General features: G+C 41.3%; 2 protein-coding genes across 10 annotated transcripts in view; one reads left to right on the top strand and one right to left on the bottom strand.

Moving 5' to 3' along the window:
* Window positions 1–5,559, bottom strand: part of cdc42bpab (CDC42 binding protein kinase alpha (DMPK-like) b) — a 103,331-nt gene extending 97,772 nt beyond the window's left edge. For 2 of the 9 annotated variants that reach the window (XM_036005366.1, XM_036005368.1), the window contains exon 1: window positions 4,233–5,556. In XM_036005366.1, coding sequence (XP_035861259.1) covers window positions 4,233–4,410 — 178 coding nt within the window. In that variant the 5' untranslated portion in view covers window positions 4,411–5,556. Of the gene's footprint in view, window positions 1–4,232 lie in introns of all 9 variants that reach the window. The other 7 variants (XM_036005372.1, XM_036005367.1, XM_036005369.1 and 4 more) reach the window with 6 other exon arrangements.
* A 6,214-nt stretch (window positions 5,560–11,773) lies between these two features.
* Window positions 11,774–14,682, top strand: lft1 (lefty1). Its single transcript, XM_031295515.2, has 4 exons — window positions 11,774–12,315; window positions 12,687–12,933; window positions 13,105–13,344; window positions 14,109–14,682. Exons 1-4 carry the CDS (start codon window positions 12,051–12,053, stop codon window positions 14,431–14,433), a joined length of 1,077 nt encoding a protein of 358 aa, XP_031151375.1. The 5' UTR covers window positions 11,774–12,050; the 3' UTR covers window positions 14,434–14,682.
* Window positions 14,683–18,571: the final 3,889 nt, after the last annotated feature.

Raw genomic sequence — 18,571 nt, 5'->3', positions numbered from 1 at the left:
TTACTCAAACTGAATTATTTTTTGCGAGTGTACATTTCTGTTCAAAATGCAATGTAATGCGCTTGCAAAATATAGTTCTCTGTGCTCAAAACATACAATTACTCGCTCAGGAATGTGACACATATATGCCATAACTGGCTGGCTTACATTGAATTCCACAAGCCAAGTCAAGTAAGAGAATAAATACAAGTGCAGGCCTGAGCTAGAGAAACTGGTAGACACTGTAACCACTGTGGTATATGTAAGGAGTCAGGATACTCTCAGCGTACTTTCCCCGTGTTCATTCCTGCTGTGGCTGCAGGTCATGTCGGGGTCTTTATTTCAGCTGAAATGAGGTCACCAAACAAGAAGGAAAGCAAACCCAGTACAAAATGTTTGTCTTCTTCTCCGGCTCGTGGACATTCTCGTGAAGAAAGCTGAACCTTTGTCACGGCTGTTCCGCAGTAGAGAAAAAAGGGTACACGGGCCCGGTAAGTAATGCTGTGTACATCTTTCCTGTCAGAGCACGCTGTCGCTGCAGAGGCAGCCTCTGAGCGGCTGACAATGGCAGATCGCCATCGAAAGAGGTCTTGGATTTCATGGGGCCCATCTTGAACCATTTTTCTGTGTGTAAGATTAAACTGTGTTTTGAGTAAGCGTTAAGGCTATCCGTCTGATCCGATCTGTTCCTCAGACGCTACAGTCAGTCATGTGCACTCTCTGGCTCTGTTGGTAAGTATAAATGGGGGGGGGGGGCTGGGCTGGAATGGCATATGACTTCTTCAGCTAACAATTTAGCTAGTAATAGTCCAAACACTACAAAAAGTGTTGCATGTGTGTTACAAATGTTCCCTTTTCTTTGACTCGGACAAAACAAGACAAGACTTGACCTCGGTTATAACTAGGGTTGGGGGTACCGAAACCCGGTGCTATTATGGAACCGGTGCGTAAAACGGTCGGTATCTACCGGACCGCATAGCAATGCGGTTTTCGGTGCCTCATTCCGGTGCCACTGAAATGCCTGCGCTGCCCTCTGATGCTCTGAAACGGATGTTACAGGCAACAGAAGCGTCGCTGCACGTGACGCTAGTTAACACTACGCTTGACAGCAGGCAACGTTGACGTTAGCCTACCGTTAGCTAGCAGCTGGACTAAACACGGTTAACTTGCTGACAGCTACACGGTTGTAAAGTGTGACTGTATTTCACTGTAGAGGATTCCAACAGCGGGACGTCCAACAGTCTGCAGCTGCCTGTTGCGTTTTCCCAAAAATTGAATCTGTCTCAATTGTATTACAGTATTGAAGGAAAAACGTAACATAAAATGAATATTCGAATACCGAAATTGAAAAATTAAATACCTAGCCAACAGACAAATAATCGAATAGTCGAATATTCGGATCCAGCCCCAATATCTAGTAGGCTTGGGCGATTTTGAGTATTTGTTGAATCATCCAATCGTGGTTACTACTCGCCGATAGGCGAGATGATTGCCAGTCTGACAGGCTACGTTGAACACAATTTCAGAAGGTACAATGACCATATGTAGGACGCGTGAAATGGGAAACCCCAAAAGAAGCTACTAAAAGCTTTTCGGAGGGGGCCCGATAACATTAAACACACAACATAAGTATATACGGACACTCAAAAACTAATTCACAATAGACAACACAGATAAAGACCACAAAATACAGACGCTAAAAAAAGCACATGCATGCCTTATCCCAAAATGCTGGACTTTGACACTGCATCACAATGAATCACTTGATGCAATTGTTCGGCATTATGGGAAGTTAGATTAGATGATTAATTAGCCAAACACTCCCATATCTGGCTGGTTAATATGACTACAGCCAGTGACCAGTTAGCTTAGCTTAGCATAAAGACTGGGAACAGGGGGGAATCAACAGGGATCGAATAATTTTGTTTAGGTAGCCTAATTTCAGCTTCCTTGACTTCTGGGTACAAACTCTGCAACTCAATTAAATGAACTAGAGATGTTCCGATATCGGCTCCGATACTGCCTAAAACGCTGGTATCGGTATCGGGAAGTACTGGAGTTCATGGACCGATCCGATACCACGTAAGAAAGCCCTAAAGAAAATCTACATTAAAAGTAGTTTATTTATGTTCTTTTTCCGTTATAGCGGATTGTCAAACTGGATAACAGAAAGTTCTGTGGCGTTCATTGTTTGTGTTTGTTCATGTTTCATAAAGAGTTTAACCTGAGCCAGACCGACAACAAAGATAGAAATAATATCACATCCATACAGGGATAGTAGTATACAGTTGTTAAAACATAATAAAATATATGACACACTGGTATTGGTATTCGGTATCAGCCGATACGCAAGTTCAGGTATCAGAATCGGTATCGGGAAGCAAAAAATGGTATCGGGCCATATCTAAAATGAACTGATATTAATTGTGGATTCTCATCCAAATCCCTCTGGAGTGGAACACAATAACAAGCAACAAGATGAGACCTGGGACAGGACTGGGACAGCTCGGACACATCTGCATGTTGTTGTGTCTGGCCAAGCTCGGGACAGAGAGTTTCTAGTGTCAACTCAGGGAAATGTCACGATGAAGTCACCACTTGGCACCCAAGCCCAGGACACCCCTCCTTTAAAAGCCAGGACACACTGGCATTGCTGCACACTGGCCAGCTGCATGCAGCAGATCCGCTGGGGACTAATAACTGGGGGGGGGGGGGGGCGCAGGATGCTCTAAAGGAAACAATACGTTTAGGTAACACAGTTGGGTAGGCTTTTAGACAGGCAGGAAAGTACATCTTTATAAAAAAGAAAATTAAAAAAAATCACCAAACCCAGCCATTTCCAGTATTTTACCAGCCAGCATCGCTCCATTTAGTAGCACAGAATAGGTTGTCCAGATGGTGGCTGATGGGGTAAACCAACTTAGCAGCCACAGCCAAACTTTACCATCATTTTACTGATTTAACTGCCATCCTGTCCCGTCTGACGCTGCCACTCTATAATGGGCCAAACTGCTGCCTCCCTGTTTAACATTGTAGTTTAAACTGTTTCAGAAATAAAGAATAAAAAGGATGCCAGCAAAGACGCCAAACTGCACCTTCTTTCCATTTTATGTGCGTCTCTTATAGCCTGCTGTATCACTAATTTGTCTCCATCCAGGGCAATGATTTGCTATTGGACTACCTCACACTGCTGCAGCCCTTCTTTCAGGGCTTTAAAAAGACAAGCAGGCCAGCCAGGCATGCTCCAGCAGCTAGCTGGGCCTCTGCGCCAGATAAAAAAAAAAGGTGAGTTGTTCACATTCCTGCTTCATGCACAAACCAAACCCCTATGTCACACACACAAACACAGTCCTTCTGCACAAATGATTGAGAGGGGTGTGTGTGTGTGTGTGTGTGTGTGTGGGGGGTCCTCCTTTTCCAACCATTGCTTTAACCAGGGGAGTGGGAAAGTTACAAAAAGTCTCAGCTAAAACTACTTTCCTGATTCTCAACTAATCAAATCCTGGGTACAAACATTTAGGGTACGCAAGTGTGAGCTCTATGCTGCGACAGCAACAAGAGACCACTCTTTATTCCATCACAACAACGTCTATCTGATTAAAAAAAAAAAAAAGACAGCCAGGTAAGTTATTAACAAACGTTCACCTACATGCCCATAAAAAAGGAAAACAAAAAACCGGCATGCAAACTAGTTGTGAGAACTAAAGTGAACCAAAGAGTGCTGGTGCAATGACAGAAAAGGTGTCTACTTTATGTAAGAGTAAAGAATAAATAAAGAATAAATGGTAGCCTGGAGGATAGGACATCTTTATGAGATCTTTCTTGGATTCATATCAACTCTGAGTGGGCCTGTTTAAGATCTTCCTCAGTACAGTTCATGTCCTTCTGTGTATTTGGTGACTCCTCATTGTCAACCTTTTTTTTTTGTTTTGGGTAATAAGCCATGCCTTCTATTTAATGTGTGTTCTTGTAACTGCAACATACTGTCATGTCTAATGGTTTCACAGACAAAAAAAAACGTTTATTTACACAAGAATAAAGTGGCCTTGCTTTTAGTGTTATAGGGAGGGTTTGAGAAGGGAGCAGGCCAACTGAGCCCCACTACTACTATAAAAGGAATGTGATGGGGAAGGGAGGGCCACTGCACCATCAACATTATTAGCCTATCATCTTACCAAAAAGACAGGGAGGCTGAATGCACGGGCCAAACAAGAGGGAATAATAATACATTAAAAATAAATAGGCTTGCTTACCCCAGTCCAAAAACTCCAGGATGTTTTTCTCTCTTCTGAGTGGGGAGTTGTTGCACTCATCGTAAAGGCAGACCAGGATATCCAGCAGCGTTTCCACACTCAGGCACTGGCCATTGGACTGAGCTGGCCCGTCCAGGATCAGGTTCTCCAGCTTCTTCAAACGCACCTCGCCCGACATGGTTACGTTATTCCGGCTTGTTGACTTTTGAAGTAATGATGATGGAGGAGATGGGGAGCGAAATGTGCAAACACCTCCTCGGCCTGTTGGTTAGCACAGAAGGGGCCTGTAAAAGAAGTTCTCTCACCTTGAATATGTCTCGAAAATAATAATAAAAAAATAAAAAAAGTTTGAGTTGAGGCCAAGCCGGGGCTAATTCCGCGTTAAAACCGGCCAGTTCATGATCTCCCTCTCGAGATCCAGTATCTAGTGTAGCACTTCCCCATTTTATAATACCTATCCCCACAGGACATATACGAAAAGAAGTAGTCACAATTACAGACCCTGTGTGCCCCGGGCCGGCTGATTTTGATGAAATCCCAACGTAAGCTGGCAGTTTTTCTGGTCTTCTCTGTGTGAGGAATGGAACAAAAATCGAATCGATGTGGTTCAACAGAAACCCCTGAGTTGTTGTGGCATATATTTGGGATTCTCCATTCTTGCAGCAACCCAAAAATGCAAGGCAGATCTGCAATGCTACAAAGCCCCAGCGCCCCTCCTCTACTCCAGGAATGGAAGGGCGACACAGGCTTAGTTAGCAGCCTGCTATGTTAGCTATTCAGCTAGCCAGCGAGCTACCGTTAATGTTACTTTTCTTCGTTCCTAAATGCCATCGTTGGCCCTTTTTTTCACAGGAGTTGACATATAATGTGCACAGTGTTAACAGAGCTTAACTGAATCCTGCCCCTTTCGACAGTATGTTTTTTTCCATCCAACTGGAAAATATCCCCTTGTTTTCACAACTCAACGCTGGCAGATATGTTCTTTAAATCCCATTCTTCGTCCAGAAACCAAATATCTCTTTAATTTCTTCACAGTTCAAAACGACGGTTAGTTCAAGAGTTCCAGCAGTAACGTTAAGTTAGGCGTCAAAATGCGGGTCCTTTTTGAAGGTTACAGAGGAGCTCGCTTCACGTCAAGCGCAAAGCTGTAGCCTAGTCTTGCTTATTCCAAATACGGGACACAACCTAAATTCCCCCTGTCCTTTACTTTGCCTTGCCTGCCTCCCCCGCCGGTCGGTCGCTTCTTGCCGTCTTTTGCACAGTCAAGCTACCAGCAAGCCTGCTGCCAGAGACTTTAGACAGGAAAGACAACCGAGTAGTCAGCTCTATCCGTAACGTCGCACTGGATCATGGGAAGTAGAGCTCGGTCAGGCTCGGTTGTAAAACATGAATGAGTTACAAATGGACGCTCGCGACGCTGCTTGTACACATTGAAAACACAACGTATGGACCATCTCAAAATACGTGCCCTCTTTCTTACCACATGAAGAATGTCTTAGCTGCAATGCGATACGTTTCGAGGCCGTCATGTGTCTAATTTTTTACGAAAGATTTAGAAATGTTCCAACTTTCACGCATGCGTAGAGCGCTGAATCCAGAAAACGGCCATCTTTGCTGTACCACTGCTTGGATGTGTCCGTTCCTTTGCAGCCAGCAGCGTATCTTCCAGTATTATAGCATCCCTGGTTTGCTGCTGCAGGCAAAATCCCAGATCATCATCATGGCGCCCGTCACAGCATCTGCTGTGCGGAAGAGGTGGTGGTGGTGGGGCGGGGGGCGGCTGTCAATATTGTGAATGGAAACTGCGGGCTGTCTGTCAGTCTGCTGGTGACGTGGTGCGGAGAGGACTAATTTTCTTCAGACTGGAATAAAAATGACTGCTGTCCCTTTAACTAGCTAGAAAACACAAGATATGGTCTGCGTCAATATAACCTGAGACCTGATAACCTGTGTGTGTGTGTGTGTGTGTGTGTGTGTGTGTGTGTGTGTGTGTGTGTGTGTGTGTGTGTGTGTGTGTGTGTGTGTGTGTGTGTGTGTTTTTATGGCACTCTGGATATAGCCTACCTACATGCACTTCATACATGACATGGTAACTCTGACAGCTAGGCCTTTGTGTAGTCTCAACAGGCCACTGCTCTTGACTGTGGCTCATGTTCCCAAAAATGTCATTGGCGTTTGAAAATGATGAATTATTATTGCAGTTCTTATACCTTGACTGCCCCTCCCATCTATCAGCGTCAAAAGTGTGTCAGGTTTGTCCTGGATTTTCTGCCCCTTGGACTGTTGTCGCTGGCGAGAGAAGCTTAACGCTGAGAGCAAACTCTGAGACAGACCGGCTTCTAGGTTAGAGTTAGACTTTCTGCTGTATTCCTACAGGCTGTCACACTTTACATTATGCACAGATCCCTAAATGAGAATTAAGCACATATCAATACAGTAGGTAAATCACAAAGACAGTTAGCAATTACTCAAACTATCTGCAAATGGTAACCTATTTGCACTTCTTTGTCTGTTCTAATAAACCTGTCGGAGTGGCCACCATGCTCACATTACAGTCAATACTGACGTTATATTGTATAAAAACAATAATGGTCATGTCTTAAATGTCATCACATAAATCGTAAATGAAAGAAGTGAGTAAAAAGTGATACTTTACAATATCGCCCAGCTCTAGTAGTATGTTACTCTGAACTATCATTGCCCATTCTAAGTGCATCTAATGATTAACGGCCTGCATAGCAACTGAACCCTAGGGGGAAGGGAGACAGACATAGAAGCCAAAGACCAACATTAAAATAAAAAAAACACTTCTATATTTCAGAAACTATTTAAATGGATTCTTGCTGCAAGCCTCTGCAGTGCCAGGGAGAAGAAAGGCACGAAGAGGCACTGTGATGAAATGAGCGCACACAGAACAACTAAGCAAGCAAGATGTGTCCAATGGAATAGAATTGGTGGTGACCAAGTGTAATGTGAAGCATACTGCTTTGGCAAGACTGTTTATCAGAAACAGCCAAACCGCACTTTATATATTTTAATTTTATTACAATGTGTAACCACCCTGAGGTGGTTGTTGGAAAAATAGTTGGCATAAGCAACAGAAAACATCTTTGCTCTCTCCTGTTCTTTCACAACATTTATAACTCTGTCCCGTATGTGTGTGTGTGTGTGTGTGTGTGTGTGTGTGTGTGTGTGTGTGTGTGTGTGTGTGTGTGTGTCGCAGTGCAGAACCAGGTCATCTCATCAAAGGGAAAATCCACATACATAATATCTATTGTATTGTGTTTTTTATTTACTTCAGTTTTAATATGAATGTGAATAAGTTGGGTTTTTCTTATCATAATATTTGTCTTTATGTTTCCTTTCATGTTAATCACAACTATTTGGTTATTTTCGGTTATATTTGATGTGTCACTATCTCTGTACCACATTTGGGACTGATGCTCTTTTGATTCAGTTCTCATAGTGCACCTCTTGAATTGTTGTGGTTTAAATAATTCACTTTATTTAATTCATGTAATATTACATATTCAAATAAATACAAATCATTTAAAATAAAATAAAATGAATGAATGGTTTGGAGTCATTTTTCAGGAGACAACACTGCTGATGATAGCACGGCAGTAAATAATGGAGCACACACTGAACAGCAGCAATGGGGATTTTACTGGGATACAATAACCTATTTGGACTTACAACAGAAAGCCAGAGATTTCAAAATAAAATAATCTCCAATTTAAAAAAAAAGAGCTGTTAGGTCTTTCAAATGCAAAGAGTTTTAAGAGGTGAAAAAAAAAATGAAAAGGGAAATAAAACCAATTTGAATAGAATAAAAATAAAATAGATAATAAAAAAATACAAGTAGACAAAAAGAAGACATTATTTTTAAATATATATATATATATATATATATATGTTTTTAAATAATATTTTAAAAATTATTTAAATTATTTAAATATTTTAAATATATTTTTATTAAAATATATATATATATATATATATATATATATATATATATATATATATATATATATATATATTTTTTTTTTAATTGTGTCTTCACTGTCCCAAATGACGCAATGTAAATACTGTTTTTAGGGTGCATGTTCCCTTTAGAGCCACTATAGCTGCTTATAGTGTCACTGGAGCGCCCTCTGCTGTACGAACAGCCTCCATGCAACTGTTAAACTGGGCTACTACCTATGGGTATTATTAGGTTACTGCAGCTATATTGTATTTATTAGAAATGTTAGTTTTTTGTCGTGTTTTTGGTTAGGTTTTAGTTATTTCCCGTGTAGATGTTCATTCATTTCTACTATTGACAAGCTGTAGAATTTTGGTTTATTTCGTGAATTTGCAGCCATATAAAGGATCATCCACCAGAGCCTATAGTAAACTGTCTGTATCAGGTTCATTATTGGTATCCTGACCTGCACACTGAAAGTCTCCCCTATGTCGATTAATTAAAAGTTAATGAAAATATTTATTGTTAGTCCTATCTAATCATGTCTGATCCTATTGGGTTAAGTCTGCGCTGGGATTAAACCCTCCGTCTCCGCGCTGATTGGCCGTCATTAGCTGTGTGCGAAATGCAATTAGACTGCGACTGTACTTTGTCTAGATGTGGATGTGGCCATTGACCAATACTTGTGTTGTCCTTGCACAGGTCTAGCGCTTTGCTCTCTGACAGACTGCTCAATGATTATTGGCAGCCAGCTGCATGGATGGATCCAGACTTCGGGAGTGTGTCTGCGGCCCCAGTGGAAGGTCTGTATGGGCCATTAAGGTGCAAACTAGCGCGGTTCATGTCCCCAAATATTTGATATTGGGATAAAGCAGGCGCAATAGTAGATCAGGAAGTGGGTGACAATGCAGCCAATGTGAATAATGAGGAATTTGCCCTGACCACCAACACAAGTTCAATATTGACTTTTTGGAGCAGCTCCGCCTTGTTACCAGGGAGACTCCGCATGAGATGCTGATATGTATTAATGTGCAAAGTCAAACGGAAAACGATTCCAACAATTCATCAGCTGGAAGGGCACTCAGTAAAATGTGTCTCGTATAATAAGCATTCAAACTGGGCCTGCTACAAACAGCAGTTTATGTTGCAAGCAAAGGGCATTTCATGTTTCACAAATGGAAGGGAATGACCTATAATTTGGACTGCTTTTGAATGCAAATGCGTGGATGTTAATTAACACCTGTGTTGTTGATTGTGGGAGCTTGTTGGCCTTTGATTGAAAAGAAATGGCACCTAGGAGCATCAGATGCAGCTTTGAACTAGGCAACTAGTCTTTGATTGGCATGGGAAGGAAGAAAGACTGAGAAATATCACACAAAGGACATCTTAATTTCCCGAATTAGGGGTTGTAATGTGAGGGAGAGAGGACACCATCGGTCTATGCATGTTAGGCTCTGGGGAGCAGGCACTAAGACTGACTAAGGCCTTTGGCTGGACTGGACAATGGATGTGCTCTGAATTTACATGTCTGCCCTGATGGTTCTGACATCAGGCCATCTAGATAGACCAGTGTGGACCTCACCCGTGGGCTTACTGTTCAAATCGAGGGTTCTACTTCCATATAATCCAATTATATCATTTCTAAAAAAAATAAAAACATAAAATGTTTTTATTTGTCAGTACTTGAAAAGCACTGATTCTGTCTTTTCAGACACCACTAAACTGTGTGCAACTGTGGCATTGTTTACTGATGGATGTGTGCTGTACTGTACAGTATGTAGTTTCATTCTTTTTTTTAGGCTTTCTAACATCTGGCCAGGGATAGCGGATGAAGATAAGCCTTTTAGGCTAACTCATTTACAGAGAAAAAAAAGCTACTATCATATACTGTATGAGACAAATGAGTGTACTACATATGCACAATTGCAAATTACCAATGCCAATTTCATGTGGTCATTCAATTAGACAAAACGTTGTAAACCTTGCATACAAAAGAGAGAGAATCTTGCCATGTATTTGCAAAGAATTGCAATTAATTAGGTGCAACGGCACTAATTACCTAGTTGTTTTTTTTTTAACTGTAATAATGTTATCAGAGATTAACTCCATTTGCACACATGCAATCGGATATTTTTGTTTCATCTTTTTTTTTCGTCATTTGTTTCACATAGTTTGCAACAGTTCAGTACTGCATCCTGTGATTGTACCACGCCTGGATTGTGTCACGCTGTATCAGGTCTACTGCGCTAATTAATAATTTGTCTTGTTTGTAAGCTGCAGCTACTATAGCTGGAGTGAGCGGGTCTGGCAGTCATCTGTCATTTGCTCTTCCTGTGTGCCCCTTCAGTCTGTCTGACATCTCTAAGCAAACACAGGCCAATACACAAGCACAGAGCACGGCCTTCTGGGCAGCCAGCGAGAGCACCCCTCTTCTAATGTTTGTGTGACAAAAAAGGCAAGGCAAATCCTCGCAATGGAATCAGATAATCACCAACCTGTGAAGAGCCTGCCCCAATCCACATCCAAACCCCCCCCGGTCCCTGGATTAACTGTCTGTTTGGCTAATAATTTTAATCTGCTGGAGAGGGCCAAGAATGGGTGACAGCGCTCGGAATAAACATTTAATCCTCTAGCCCCCCCCCTCCTCTCTCCAAGCTCTGCACTACTTCCTCCTCGACCCCTTGTCATACACTTGTGTCCAAAAGAACAGACTGATGTTAATTTTTTTTTTTTTTTTTTTTTAGTCCTGATCTTAGTCCACCCTTTTGCTGGACAAAATTGCTTTCCAGCAGCCGCCCCAGACAGAATTAAGCCCACCGTGTGACAGACTGTTGCCAGACTGCCCCGGCCTGACATCGCCCGGTGGAATGTACACGTCCGAGTGTAGGGTGTATGTAGACAAGGGAGCTACTGAAGAGAGGGCACTTCAGGTTCACAGGGTCAAGAGATGTCTGTCTGGGACGCCTGGGTAGCAGCAGAGGACACATATCGGAGAGGACCAAGGGGAGAAACATTTTAACTCCTGAGATATAATTGAATGTCAAAGACATACTACTACGTGAAATAAACACCAGCTACAGTATAACTGCTCATAAGTTACAGCAATACAAAAAAACCCCACTATTCAGATGTGTTTTAATTTATTGGACACAAAACCATAAAGAGAGAACTCCCACTGATTCGTTAGACAGATGTGGGTTGCTGACTGTAATGCTCATTTATATATATATATATATATACAACTACATTGCACTGTGCAATCCTGTATTGTAAAATGACAATAACAAATCCTTAAATATATTACTGCCATATGCATCCAACTATTTAGTGTTCTTCTTTTAAATCCCCTGAAGGAGCATTTTAACCTTCATGATTTAAACTTTGTGATACATTTGGCTTGAAGTGGAGCAGGTATGTAAATACATAAAGTGCACAAAGAATTTGTAATTTGATTGTCTGATTTTTCACTAATAGACATGAATGTAAACTTATTTATTTACACCATAAAGAGCAGATTTTAGATCCTCATTCTGACATCAAATGCAACATTTACTGTATATATAGGTCCACCACATCAAGAATAGTTTTAGTGGCACTATGGCGAAATTACACCTCCACAATACGAATGGCACTCGAGTCTAATTGTTGCTGTTTGAAGTATGGCCACTTAGATATCCTGTTTAGGATGGGGCTGTATGGTCGCACCTTTGTTCTGATAAGGGTCCCTGCCCCCATTGACAAAGTGCGAACGACTGGGAGTGCCGCAACAATATAAGGGGCCAGAGGAGTGTCAGAGGGACACTGTCTATCTCTGGGTGACTTGTGCTACTGTGCTGCTGTTTATTTTTTCACTCATGGATTTCCTGCGCGCTTGTGTCCTTTGCACCGCTCTCTTCGGTCTCGCCGAGGCTTTTACGCACCAGGATATGAAGGACGCGCTGCTGCAGAAACTTGGCTTGGATGAAGTTCCTAAGATCCATAAAAGGGATTTGGAGAATCTGGTTATCCCGGCGCATATCAGAAATAAGTACATGTCCATGCTGAAGATGCACCACAGCAGGAGACGCAGATCTCTGCCCAGCCTGGCCGGCATCCTGAGGGGAATCCCTGGCAATGCAGGTAAGGACATTCCCCTGCTTCTTTAAAAAAAAAAAAAAAAAAATATATATATATATATATATATATATATATATATATATATACATATATATATACAAATTACATGTTATATATATATATATATATATATATATATATATATATATATATATATATATATATATAACATGTAATTTGTAGGATTTCATATGACAATAGCTTTGAAACAGATACCAGTTAGAGTAAACCGTTATTCCCGTGCGTAATTGTGACAATTGATGCGCAAAGGAGATTTTACGCAGCAATTGCCTCTACAAAAAAAAAAAAAAAAAAAAAAAGGTAATTAAAAAGAGAAGAATGGCCTTTAACGCTTACAATGCTTTGTGCTTTAGATATTTCCGGGGAGTATGTGTATTCTGACACCACTCGGCATCGCATGGTGTTCGAAATGGAGGCGAGGGTTCCGGAAAACAGCGAGGTGACCATGGCGGAGCTGAAGCTCTACCAGCGGGCTTCCTATCATAAGCGCTTCGCGGTGGAGAGGAAAAGCCACCGTCCCGTCAACAACGCCCGGGTCAGCGTCTACTGGGTGGAGGTGCTGCCAAACGGATCCAACCGCACATCACTGGTAGACTCACGGTAAGGGATCCTTTTCTTTTTCACGTAGTGGCGTGTGGGAAATATACGAATCAGAGCAAATCAATAGGCGACACCACCACTGTCTCAGTGGGTTATCTTAATAATAATTCAATTGCATCCTGTTAATCTCCTTTTTAATTAATCGCCCTTATCTCTCTCTCGTGTTCACAGGTTGATCCCCATTCACGAGACCGGCTGGAAGAGCTTTGATGTGACCCAGGCGGTGCACTATTGGTCCAAGAGCCAGCAGAAGACACCTATGCACCTGGAGGTGTGGGTCGAGGGCGAGAGACCTGGCAGCTACGCGGCCGAGATGGCCAAGGGTGTCCGCTTTACCACCCAGGAGCAGACGGACAACACCTTGGGAAAGCCCGAGCTCATCCTCTACACACTTAACCTCGAAGAATACGGGTAAGGGCGCGAGCTTTTGATATAGGCTACAGGATATTGTATCAGTGTGTGACAATTAGCCCATATCCTCCTATATATATATAATATATATATATTTTTTTACCTGTCGCCATTCGCATTCATTAGTAGATTTGTAATACAGTAGTGTGGCTCCAAAGGCGTCAGATTACTCCTTCTCATGGTTTAGAGAAATGTAGCAGTAATTCGCTGGCTGGCTGGCATTATAAACACCAACAAGAGTCCAAAAAGTTCATGTAATTAATTCAGGTGTTTTTCTACACTATTTGTGTTTTATAGTGCTGATTAAGGGCCTAACTTTGGGTTCATTATTGGGGCAAAACTGACATCTCGAGCATATCAAACACTTCATTTCTGGTGAATTGTTCTGCAACAATTTGTGCCGTTTTTGCATCAAGTTATGGTGCAAATGTCTTCACATGTCTTCTTAAATGAAAATTATTATTGGATTTTTTTGGGGGAGGGAATCAGTTTTGATTATTAGGGGGAGTCTACCCCCCCCCCCCCCCCCCCCTGTAATTCACGCCTGTGGTGCTGATCCTATGTGATTAAGCCATTGCTTTTAAATAGATTTTAATTAAGCCTTTTTATGTAGATTCACCCACAACAACAAAAAAATGCAACATCATTATAGGATGATTGTGGCAAGCAGGGGTGTAGCTAAGAGATTCCAGGCCCTGGGAAAATGCTTGGGACTTGGGAACCGTAGTCTAACTTTTTTTTTTTATTATCCTTTATTCCCTCAGTTCTCGCGGCGACTGCAACCTCAACCAGAACAAAGACGCCTGCTGCAGGGAAGAGTACTTCATCAACTTCCGCGCTCTCACCTGGACGCAGTACTGGATCATCGAGCCGGCAGGGTACCAGGCGTTCAGGTGCACCGGCGGCTGCAAGCAGCCCAAGCGCAACTACGGCTACGGGGAGAGGCGGTGTACGGTGTCTGAGAGCGCCCCGTTACCCATCATGTACCTGGTGAAGAAGGGCGACTATACTGAGATAGAAGTGGCGGAATTCCCCAATATGATTGTCGAGAGGTGTGCCTGCACCATGGACAACATCTCCATAGTATGAAGTCGTGGAAAACAGCTGTAGTACTCCTATAATCACAGACAGACTGCGGGGGAGGTAGTAGAGGAATATTATAATGTCTGTTTTTTCCATTGGGGTGTTGATATATTTAAGGGTTTCACACAACACGTCTAGTACTTTCTATTTAAATGGACATTTCTTGGGAGTCCTGCTACCATCAAAGTCCATCTCCTTCCACAAGCACTTTTATATATTTTGTACATTTTTATATCTTTTTTAAAAAACAAAATCAAATTTGTATGAGTCGTGTTAAATCTGCAGCGGTCATTCAAACGCTGTCCGATGTGTTATATTTTCAAGCTGTACATAATATGGATGAGATTATGTTTGGAAAAATAAACTATTTTTGTTTCACAGTTTGTGGCCTTCCTTCTCCCTGGCCGTCTGGCCCTCATTCACATTCATGATCACATTCGCATGCAGTTACATACAGCTGCCGGCCTCCTCTGTCACCTCTTGCATTTACACTCATAGGAAATTGTAGGGCAGAGCAAATCATTTGCTTAATGACTTATAACATTTGTTACACATGAGGGCACGCTGGGGCTGACAAACCCTACTTGTAATGCTTTATTTGCAGTGGGAAGGAGCTACACGGCCACATACGGAGAAACACCGAAGTCAATTCGCATTAAGCTCCAATGGGCTCTGCGTGTGTTTACATCAGACTTAGACCGGGCCAAACGTTGCTAATCAGGGCCAATACCTAATGCGCTGTTTGCTGTCTGAGTGGGGGGTCTTGTCATTTACTAATATGCTGCTGATGGAGGTAAACATGCTGCCCTGCTGAAGACAAGCAGCTGTCTGTCTGGGAGGGAAGTGGATTCCCAACATGCACCTCCAGCAACCCCAGGACGTGTGTAGAAGAGACGCAGGTGGTGCTGTAAAGAATGAATGTCATACATACTGCTACTTCTTTAAAAAGTATTATTCCGGGGCGCCCTGGTAGCTCACATGGTTGAGCGTGCACCCCAGCGGCCTGGGGTTTGAGTCCCACCCACGCCCCTTTGCTGCAGGTCATCCCCTATTAAATAAAGGCCAATAAGCCACACAACAAAATTAATAACTACTCTCAAATGTTTTCATGTGAATTCTGAGGTTAAAGCCAGAATTCTGTGAATAATGTCACTATCACTATTTACAGTTCGGACTTTAAATTCACAAGTGAAATGCATGTGGCCCTAATCCTCTTCCGTAGAAAAAAATCCTTTTCCATAGAAAACAGATGTCAACAAAGTGATATCAATTTATTACACATACTGAATACAACAATATGTTTGCATATGTATTAACTTTCTTTAAAAAAAGACACAGCTAAAGTATTAATGGTGCAGCCAACTGACTTTAGAACTCCCAATGATTAGATAAAGGACAATTCTGGCGCAAAACAAACCTAGGGGCTAATAACAGATGTGTACCCACTCTGTCGTTCTCTGGGACATGTTTTCATGCTAATCGAATGTGTTTGTAGATTGAAACAAGCTAGCTTGATTATTAAGATTATAAAGACAGTTGCGTTCTCGTATACAGGCGGCCGCCGTCTTGGGAGCTACTGTCTTTCTAAACTATCTTTTTAATAAACTGTGTGTACACGTACAATGTTCTCAATGCTTCGGTTAACATTTAGGGACCCTCATTATGCTCTCGTTGAAGTGTGGTGATATTTTGAGCCTTTTTAGTGGTATAAATAGCGATTTGTTTTTACTTTCCCTGTGCCCAGAATACTAGCGTTGTAAGCTAATCAGCGGTCCGCGCTAGCTTGTTTCAAGCTACAAACACATTTGATTAGCATGAAAACATGTCAGAGAGAACGACTGTTATTAACCCCTAGGTTCGTTTTGCGCCGGAATTGTCTTTTAAATGGAAATGACCTGTGTCAGTGTGAATACACCTGTTTATACACATGCTAGTATCTTGATGATCCAACAGTCAGTTTTCTGGCAAAAACTTAAAAGTATAATGACAATGGAACACTCCAAAAAACTCAGTGACAACAGTATTATAAAATATAAATCACAAATTAGGGAATGGTTGCATGGACATTTCCAAGTCACTGATCACCATCCCCCTGGGATTCAGTTAAACTAATGCTAACAGCTTTGTGAGGCTGGACTTACACACAACTTTGAGCTAAATGCTAACATCAACATGCTAATGTCCCAGGTAACAATTTTTGGTTCCCAGAACGTTCTGGGAACGTTCGTTTTTTGGTTGCGGGAACGTTCCCTGAAGGTCAGTTTTTTTGGTTAGTTTTTGGTTACAATGGAAAGTTTTCCTGACGTTTAGGGAACGTTAGTTTTTGGTTACATCGACCCTTCCCAGAACATTCTCAGAACGTTCCCAGAACGTTCCTAACGTTGCAACCTTTAGAGAACGTTCCCCTAACGTTGTAACCTTCAGAGAACGTTCCCCTAACGTTATTTTTTACATTCCCATAACCTTTAAATAACGACTGTGGTACCAATTTTATTATTAGTTTAAACTGTCTGTGCATGAGCAGGAATTAATTATATATTGGCAGGAATGAAAGAACAGGCAACAGGCAAACTTGATGGGATTTAAAACTTTAATATAAAATTAACAAAATACAAAAAATATAAAAGGCCTAAAAAAATAATATAACAATCAGAAACTATACAAATAAGAAAAAAAACAATGGAGTGGGATGTAGAGTGCAAATGTAGTGCAAATATAGTGTGCAAAGATGCATATTGGAATGATAATGTAATGAATTATTATATATTAGCATATTAACAAATACAATTGCTTTAACCGCTTAACGATCACTGTACAGTGTACGGCACAGCTCGTGGCTGTGGCGTCGCTGTAACCTCCACTCATAAACGTTTTTATAACTTTAAAGCATGAAATCTTCAAAATATACAGCCATGCGACACACCAATTGAAAGCTTAGTCTCAGGATTCCATTAAGCCCACACACAAAGCATAAGATGATTTATAGCAGTTACACAACTGCTACAAAGTTATAGAAAATAAAACAATACAGCCGTAGACGGCGCAGCTGGTGTCGAGAGCCAAGTGTGCATTCATACCTTTTTCTTTCTCCCTTTAGCCACAACGTTGATATTGTAACAAAAACGTTTTTACCTACATCCCCAAGAGTCCAAGGAAATGGAATATCCAAGCCGTTTTATCCAAATCTAGCTGTTCGGGGTCATGCTGCCTTCGATCGACAGTTGCTTGAGCCAGTTACAATTCCATGGTACAAGACCTGCCTACCCTTTTAGCCAATGAGTAGAGGATTCCATATATATATATATATATATATATTGAAAGGCATGGCAATTTTAACCCTGTGATGGCTGGCTCTGTGTTTCAGCACAAACAGTGACTGTTTTCATGTTTTCATTTCCTTGAGCAATTTATAATTACTTATTTCCATATTTTTATGTAAATAGTTATCTCAAGTATGTGTATGATTGATGTGGGTGTGTTTGTGTATTTGATAAGTGTTGTATTTTGCAGTTTTTTTTGGCTTTTTTCTTTGCACTTTTCAAATGGAAATCAGAAAAACATATCTGTAGAAAAAAATTCATATAAAATCCATTTGAGTCTTTTGGCTTCTGGATTTTTTCTGTAGTAAGCTGAGACGTGGCTATGACACTGTGTTGACTGTACCTCATACCCATAATACCGATAATAATAACCGTACCCATAATAACAGAGCTAGCGTGTGGATCTTTATCAGGTGTAATGTTCACCATGTTCATCTCAGTTTAGCATGTTAGCATGGTCACAGCACTGAACACAGAGTACAGCTGAGGCGGGTGGGAGTGATGTCATTCATTTCAAAGGTTATTTGATCATAAACCAAATTAAAAAAAAAAAAACCGCAAACAATCAGAATTTACCAAAGACCAAAAAAATGATAATAAAGGATAAGTTCGAGAAGGAGCAGGCGGAAGCATACAGCTTATTAAGTCCTGCCCCTACTTCACAATATCATATTATTACAAAACAAATAGATATGCAAATACAGCATACAATCTTTCAGGTCTTACAATAACTTTCAACAATACAACAATATACAACAATACCTTTACATTACAATTCCATTCCTATGTTTCGGTCTATTCCTTTCTGTATTGGTCAAGTATTG

The sequence above is a fragment of the Sander lucioperca genome, chromosome 9 (assembly GCF_008315115.2).
Source record: "Sander lucioperca isolate FBNREF2018 chromosome 9, SLUC_FBN_1.2, whole genome shotgun sequence".
Taxonomy (NCBI): Eukaryota; Metazoa; Chordata; class Actinopteri; order Perciformes; family Percidae; genus Sander; species Sander lucioperca.
Note: the sequence above shows the minus strand (reverse complement) of the source record. Positions and strands in the feature narration are given on the sequence as shown.